Source organism: Abrus precatorius, unplaced genomic scaffold (assembly GCF_003935025.1).
Source record: "Abrus precatorius isolate BTA unplaced genomic scaffold, Abrus_2018 Scaffold2, whole genome shotgun sequence".
Classification (NCBI taxonomy): Eukaryota; Viridiplantae; Streptophyta; class Magnoliopsida; order Fabales; family Fabaceae; genus Abrus; species Abrus precatorius.
In genome coordinates, this window is record NW_020874362.1 from 27,276,074 (window position 1) to 27,284,798 (window position 8,725).

The 8,725-nt window shown below is 31.8% G+C and overlaps 1 protein-coding gene across 2 annotated transcripts; it reads right to left on the reverse strand.

The window, feature by feature from the left end:
- Positions 1 to 707: 707 nt before the first annotated feature.
- Positions 708 to 6,959, reverse strand: LOC113857496 (glucomannan 4-beta-mannosyltransferase 2-like). Of its 2 annotated transcripts, none has more exons than XM_027489462.1 (9): positions 6,262 to 6,959; positions 5,993 to 6,091; positions 5,483 to 5,735; positions 3,827 to 3,937; positions 3,417 to 3,553; positions 3,025 to 3,138; positions 2,687 to 2,886; positions 2,238 to 2,380; positions 708 to 1,407 (listed from the first exon to the last, which is right to left on the reverse strand). In XM_027489462.1, exons 1-9 carry the CDS (start codon positions 6,589 to 6,591, stop codon positions 1,214 to 1,216), a joined length of 1,581 nt encoding a protein of 526 aa, XP_027345263.1. In that variant the 5' UTR covers positions 6,592 to 6,959; the 3' UTR covers positions 708 to 1,213. The 2 variants fall into 2 exon arrangements, with proteins under 2 accessions (XP_027345263.1, XP_027345262.1); XM_027489461.1 differs by having other exon boundaries at positions 708 to 1,367; positions 2,153 to 2,380.
- Between the last annotated feature and the right edge of the window lie 1,766 nt (positions 6,960 to 8,725).

The window sequence follows — 8,725 nt, forward strand, 5'->3', positions numbered from 1 at the left end:
AACATCATTTTGAAGCAATAATGTGATACATTAGATTGAACCATTTGCATTAAGACAACTGGCTTAAGAATATTAGTCAGTTGAAAGAAATTATGGTTGATAGTATGGTTTAGAGAATACAACAAACAGCACATGCATCGCTGCATGTGATCTCTTATCTTAATGTTTATTTGTATAATACGTGGAAGAAATGAACAAAAACTGCAATATGGCATCCCATGCTTTTCCCTCATAGTAAGACAGGTATTAAATAGGGGGGGGGGGGGGAAAGAAAAGGAATAAAAGGAAAAAAGACTTCTTTTTTTGAACTAATGAAAATGACTGGATTTAAGAACTTCTGAAATTTGCAATTATTTGTTTTCTTGTCGGAAGGTTCACCAATCAAATATCTTGTAACTTTATAAAAAAAAAAAAAAAGCATGAAAGTGTGCTTATGAATAAAATTATACATTGGAGCTTAACCGTTAAGCAGAGGCAGAAGTGTCGGTATGAGAAAGCAAGGGAATATTTGCAATTTTTGTAACTATAGTCTTATTTTTAATAACTTCCTTATGGAATATTTTCAAAAATAAACTATTATTTTCTAGAAAAAGCCATCCTAAACATTAGAGGCCACCGAGATGAATCATTGGTAAGAATTCAAGGATCCTTATTATACTCTGAAGTTCTCCACACAAATAATAGTCACAGAAGCAGCAAATGATTGCATGTATGGTAAATAAAATTCATTCCTTGGGGGAAAAAAATGACAAATAACATGAATTAGAAGCGCATTTTTATCCACCAGATTATTTGGCTCAGACTAAGCAAAACTAATAAATAAAGGACCCACGAAATATATAACTATAAAATCTCACAAAACAATCTATGCAAACAAAATCACACTGTCTACTCCATGTCTAAGGCTCTAATTTAAGTGCTTTCTGGTAGATCTTGGTTCTCCTTAAGCCTGTGTAATGCAATTCTAATAATAACACCACCCTCTGCCTGTGATTTGTATCTTCTTGATTGATGACAATGAAATCTTGGAAAGAACTTTTCTTTCCAAAATTGAAAATGAGCTTCTTTAAACTAGCTGTAGATGATTTGGTACAGCCTTTTGCTGCTTGAAGAAATTAGCCCCCCTTCATGTATTTTGCAGAGGAGAAACTAGAAAAATATGAACACAACATTGATGAAACTTGAGTAACTTGAGATCTTGGCTCAACCAGCTTTACACAATGGTGCCAACATAGCCAAATCCTACAATGGAGAAAGTGATTGTCTGAAGGAAAAGGTAGATAAAGTAGTTGTGTTTCCCATGCACAAAATCATAGCATCCACAGAAGAACAGGAAGATAGCAAATCCCAGCTCCAGTAAATTAAGTCTGTTATTCATCAAACAAGAAAAGAAAACATTAGACATTAGTTAATACAAAAAGTAGATAAAGTATAATTGGGGACCTAATATTATTCAAAGAAAACAGATATGGATAGCATTTAGAAGCCTAATAATAAAATGTAAGACCTCAAAGTACATATGTTACTTCTAAATAATGTGGTCTGGTTAGTGAGATTTGATTAAGACATAAAGTACATTCAGACTTCTCTTTTAACAAGGGCTATGTTGGATCAATAAAGTGAGTTAATAATGAAGTGGAGTAGAAAAGTGGGACAAAACAAAACTTCTTGATGAGAACCTGAACCACTCATTAAACTCCCAAACAAAACCGTATAGTTATTATATATTTTGAGCTCACTGTAAATAATTTTAATATGGGTTTTCTAAAATCTTGACATGTGCATGTGGTTGTCTAAAATTACCTGTCATGTTCATGTGCATGTGACAGAAACGTTTTGACAAGGATAGCATGCTGCTTAATTGGAAAATGGAATTAAAAAGAATTTCTTACCTACTCAAAGAATCTTAACTGTTAAAAGTGAAGAATAACTAAGTCACTAAGAAGTAGGAACCACCAAATTGTCAGGAGTGCCATATATTATTTCCTTGCAATCATTAAATTATTGACCACACTGTCTAGAACCTATCTCCGTAATGGCAGTGTGTATGATTGACAATCACAAATTCACAATCAAGATGCAGACTTGAAACTACAATGCCAAATGCTCATACAATTATTTGTTCTTGAAAATTAAAAATAGAAAAACTGACCTTTCAACAAATTTGGATCGAGTCTTTTTGGGGGTGGCTTTGACATTATTCTTCTTGGCAGCATCTCCTGTTTTATTCTTATTATTGTTGACAGAATCACCAAGTTTTTCAGTTACAACCCATTCATTGGCCCTTCCAGCTTCTAGTAGGCCTATAAAGGTTGCCTTGGTACGGTGCAAAGACATCACATTCTCAAAGAGGATCCAGTAGAACAAAAGGTGAATGGACCTGCAAAATTTCCACCCAGCTTTTAACAAAGAAATGGAAGCGAGGCATGTTTGGAAGAACTCATGAACAACTTAAGAAAATAGTTCATGACTTTTGTGCTCTTTTTAGCATATTTCAACAAGTTTCGTGACATAAGTTATCAAAATAAGTTATTTTCAGTTTATGCCAATAAGTTTCATGACTAAATTTATGGTGTGAGTCATTATTTAAAATAGTTTATTAAATAAGTGCTTAATTAAGCTATATATCTAAATGCATCTTAAGCTTAAGATATAATATGAGAAGTAAAAGAAGAGGAAATCACACCTTGGCGTTCCAACTGAATTGAGAATGGTAATGACGGAAGGAATATAAACAGCTCCCCATATTGGAACATGAACCTCAGGGATCAAAATTGTAAGGGGAATCACAACACAGTAGAAGAAGAAGGTGACCATGTGAGCTATGATTTTTCGAACAAAGAAGAAGCTGTATATAACGTACACCTTCTTCCAAAACTTAACTTTCTGCAAAATTGTGCATAAAAGAATAAGCGAACATTCGAACATATATTGAAATGTAACCAACTTTCTTGTTCTTCATTCTTAATTAACATAATCCTTTTCCCCCTCAATGCTTATTGTACATCAACTGAAAAAACTAACCTTGTTTCTTACTATCTCCATCACCATTTTGCGGAACAGATTAGCAGGACCACAAGACCATCGATGCTGCTGGAATCTGAAGGCTCTCAAAGTACTGGGAAGTTCACTTTTTGCCTATATATATGAAGTTGTTTACCATTGAAAAACAATGTCACCAATACTTAGAAAGAAAATTAAAATGATATATATATTCATAATCATACGATTCATATTCTCCACTATTTGCATGCAAAATATTGTTAACTTTTTAGGAAAAAGTAATAACTTGTTCATAACCTCTTTCAAGAAGCTGAAAGAAGAAAAAGATTATTTCTTTAAAATAAGTTGAACTAAAGTGTACTTATTTTTTTGTGGTCAACAACTAAAGTGTACTAAGTAAATGGAATATTCACCTGAAGGTCTCCAAGGTACAAAAATTTCCATCCCCTAAGACTAGCACGAACTGCAAGGTCCATATCTTCCACTGTTGTTCTGTCTTTCCACCCTCCTGCTTCATTGATAGCTCCTATTCTCCAAACACCAGCTGTACCTGTATTAAGGTTCCAAAACAACAACTATCTTAATAATGATCATTAACTAACCAATCTATGCCATGACTATGTACTATGTAGTATATGTGTCACATTATACTGTAGGAAAGGTGATGAAACCTAAAACGTTTGGAAGAGGAGAATGTAAATAAATTAAAGAAAATTTTAATATTAGCTATTAAGGTTCAGTTTATATAATTAAAAGTAATAAATTTTTATAAAAAAAAATACAAAATTCAATGCAATTCAGCACATTGATGTAAACTAATTACCGTTGAAACCAAAGAAAGCATGAGTGGCTGATCCAACTTCTTGCTCCACAGTGAAATGGTAATCCAGAGACATCTCTTGCATTCTTGTCAACAAACACTCATCCGCATTCACTGTTACAAAACCAATCACTCCCAATGTAAGTAAAACACATTCCTTAAATGGTAATTAGCAATTCATTTTTCATTAAAAAGGTGAAAATCATTAAATGAGAAGCAGTAATAATCAATCCACAGGAAACTCAAAAGGAAAAGAAAAACAGTTTTTGACTTTTCACGAGCTTTTTCTTTTGTTTGGTGAATTTAACTTTTTCATAAGCCAAGCACACAATCTCAGCACAAATGACACAACGCCATCTTGCCGTTACAGTGACCACAGCCACAATAAAGTAAAAGTCAGCTATCGCCCCCACACAAGCACATGACACATTAATTTTTTTCCAAGTAAATAAATGTTACGAAAATTAATTCAATATGAGAATGTGAGCAGAATTAAATTAATCAATTTACATTACCTAACATTAATTTTTATTCAATAGATAATGAGTATTATAATTCAATCAATTTACGTACAAAAAAATTATCAATTTGATTAATGTTTTGTGCCCAATGACGTAATAAAAAGAGAAGGGGAATTGGTGAAGTGTCGGCAAGGAAGGATAAGGTCCACCATTAGGCACATGGTACTACCCTCACTGACACTGTTGTTAGTTTTTTTTTTTAATCTAAACCCAAAAATCCTGCAAAAGCACGTGGGAAGTGGGTTCGCTGGAGTGGGAACTTTGAAGTTTGGATGGATTCATAAAAAGACAAATTTGCCCCCTGCCACCATTTTCTTTCCCACAGTTGCCCCACGTTTCATCACATATCCATCGTAGGGTAATAAAGAGTGTCAGACTATGCTGGGTCATCTCTAGAAAAAATATGACAGATCACAAATTTAATTGTATTTTACATCTTATTTCATTGGGTAAGTTATTTTAACCCTTCTTGCTTTGCCTAATTTGTAAATTGTAACATAATACTAAACTTGAATGGACAAAATTACCCCCTTTCGCTTAATAATAATTTTAGCATTTTCACAATTGGTTGGGGCAAAATTTTAGAAGCACAAAACAATAATAATAATAATAATAATAATGCACCCCCCACTTATGATTATGATATTTGAATGCAGGTATGCATAATGGCATGAATGGAGAGTTATTTCTGAGCTAGAAAACAACTAGAAGTAGAAAGAGATGCGCTTTTATTTGTTTCTTCTTTGCCATCTTTTTCTCCAATCTTTCACTTTTTATTTTACTACTCTAAATGGGGACATGATCGTGAAGGAAAACAAGCTTCACAAGAAGCGTGACTGGGCTCGTTTGTGGGCCCCACCCGTGATTGAAGGATTTGTTTTCGTGGACCTTAGTGGGCTAACCAGGTCAATCGAGGACAAAAGGGAAAGTGAAAGTCCACACTAAACATTTTTTCTTTAAATTAAAAATGGAAAAACGAAATCCCACCGACACAATATGAATCTAGCAATCATCAAGTGAAAAATAAAAGATTGGTGTCAATGTGTCTTAAGTGAAGTCAAAATGAGTGTTAAAAAAGCATAAAACCAAGGTGAAATGCAATAGTAATTAAAAAAATTTACTGCTTTGAGTTTCTTACCAAATCTCCAACGAGCTTGCACAAGAGCAATGTCAGGGTTGCCCACTAAGAAAGGAATGGCACGCCTTAGAAAATCAGGTTCTGGCCGGAAATCTGCATCGAAAATGGCCACATATTCGCAGTGCTTCACATAGTTGCGTTTTAGACCTTCTTTGAGAGCACCTGCTTTGTACCCCGTTCTGTTTTCTCTGATTTGGTACGTTATGTTTATGCCTTTGCTTGCCCATCTTTGGCACTCCATCTCCACCATTTGCTACAATAGTAGTTTTGCATTCACCTCTCAATGTCATTACTTTACTTCATAAAATTAAAGAACAGTACACAAATTTAATATGCCCATTGATTCATCCACCAAAACCCCAAATCATAAATGCAACCCCTTCATGTATTCACACTTCAAAAAAGTCCCAATTTTAGGATTTAATAAAAGATTAATTAGATTATGTGTACATTAGATACATAAATATATATATATATATATATATACATTATAAACTTTGTTATTAGTACCTTTATAGCAGGGTCAGTAGAATCATCAAGGACTTGGATCACTAGACGGTCCGCAGGCCATGAAAGATTACAAGCTGCTCCAATTGACACCTTGTACACCTAATCCAAAAACCAACCCAACAATTTTAATTTTCAAAGCTTCACTCTTTTTAATTTATTTTTTAGCAGAAATTCAGAAAAAAAAAAAAAAAAAAGACAGGACCATTGGAATAATGACAGAAACAAAAAACAAAGGCAGAGAATCTGTTACTGTTCCGGTTGGTTCCTACCTCTTTTTCATTGAACATTGGAATTTGCACAAGAACCACAGGGAAGTTAGAGCTTCCTAGTTCCACATCATCTTGGAGTGGCTCATACTTGTAACGTTGTTCTGGTTTCTTCCAAAAGAGCTTCACCAAGATTATGACAATGCCCATATACACCCTCTCCATGAACAGCATAAGGGCCATTGCTAAGCAAATGTACACCCCAACATTGAGCAATGGAACTATCAATGGTGCCTTGATCACTTCCCAAACCATGTTAATCTGTGCAGCCACATCCAAATTCACCCCTTGGATTGAGTCTGGGATGAAGAACTTGGGTTGAGATTCAACCATTTTGAATAGTGATCGAGTTGAGAAGAATGAGGTGAAAAATGAGTGAGATATATATTGAGTCCAAGTGTTGGTGAGTCCTTTTTGTATGGGGTTGAAATGGTAACAAAATGCCCTTCTTGGAACTTATTTAACTTTGATGGCTAAGAAGGGATGACTCACTTATGGTGTAGATCTCTCTCCTCCCAAACATGGAAAAGTAGAAAAAGTTCTCTCTACTTTGTGTACTGTTTTAAGGCCACCTCTCTCACAATTTGTGTCTACTAATGCTTCTCTATCTTACTATCACTCTGTGACTGACAGAGCAGAATAGAGGCATTAGACAGTGTGTGAGAGAGAGAAAAAAAAAGAGAGATTGGGAGAGAGGAGAGAGACTGTGAGAATGGCAATGGATACAGAGATAAAGGGGTCCCTTTATAGTCATGTTTTGATGACAGATTTTTCTACTACCAAGTTTCTATTATATTCTTATTATTTTGAGGGATTTCTTACAAATAACTCCAAATCTTCTTCCATCTATGTTTATAAAATTTATTATTTATTAAATAAAATTATTTTTTATGTTTTTAAAATGTGTATATATTATACTTATTTCATAAAATATTATAAAAATATTAACACTAATTTTTAAAGCTAAATTTAGACAAATAATAATAATACATTTATTTTAAAAATATTTATTACACTTTTATAACTTTAATATAATAAATATATTATTCTAATATAAATTAATACTTTATGTGCTTAAATTTATCATAAAATTATAAAAAAATAATATATACTTTATATGATAATTTAAAATACTCATTAACATATTTGTTTCAACATACTAAGAAAAACCGTTAAGAAAATATGAAGAAGGATATAACTTTTTTTCTTGTGTCTCTTCTTCCTCTGTTAGTCATAACAGTGTCTTTTCGTCCACTGGAAAATGTTGTTTCCCATAACTCAAGTAATCAGTAAATAAAGGTTGGTTTAATGTTTAACGTGTTCTCTTTTTCTTAATTACTTCTGTTCGAAAGGTAGCCGTTAATAATAATAATAATAGTAATAATAATAGTACTATTATTATTATTATTATTATTATATTCTAAAAGCATCAAATCGGTGTTATAAGTGCATTCTTAAAATTGTCTTAAAAAAGTTGATCTGAATTAACCTGAATCTAATATGTGCTAATGACTGAATGAGTGTCATTTACTTGGAAAGAAAATAATAATGTGCGATGGTTTCCTTGTCATTTCATAAAAGCTTTTTTAAATAAAAAATAGAAAATGCATAAATTCCAAACTAAAGAAAGCATGATTAATAGTAATAGCTGGGTGGGAAAAAAAAGAGCAAAACCCTGACCGTCACAATCTCGTAAAGTAAAAAGAATAATTTGAAATATTTCAGTAACAACTTTTTATTAATTAAAGGATTGCCTTAAAATTAGTAAGTATTTGTTTTTTATTTAATATGATTTGTAGATTATCAATAAGAATTATTAAAATTACAATAAATGAATATTACATTATTGAAACAAAATTCATACACATGAAATAGTAAATATATTTAATAAAGACACCCTAACAATTGTTTTTCTGTGTGCTTTCATTTGTGAAAAATGACATTATAAAAATAATAATTTATTGTGGAATTATCATTTTAATTATCTATTTAATTCACTTCATTATTATATTTTGGGTAAAACAACATATATTAGTATTTAACGTTCTTTTATAACATTTAAGATATCCCATAAAATTAATCTATTTTATCATAAAAGGACTAAAAATATTTTTTATTAAAGAAAAATATTTAATATTATTAATACACAGACTTAAAATAACTTTAAAAATGTTTTATTTATAAATTTATTAACCAATATCCTTAAGATACTTAATATAACAGTTTCTTTATTATATTTGTATGAAAAGAATCTGAAGCTTCCTAACGTGATGAAAACCAATCATGAGTAGATTTGGAGAATTTTTATTACATTTTTTAAATGTTATTTTAGGAAAATGTGCTCCTGATTTTATTTTTTTGTTCAATATTATATAATTATCATGCAATTCTTTATTTTACTAAATTAGAACATGGTTCTTAAAATCCCTAAGAATAAGAACCACCCAACTTTTCTAAGAGAAATTAC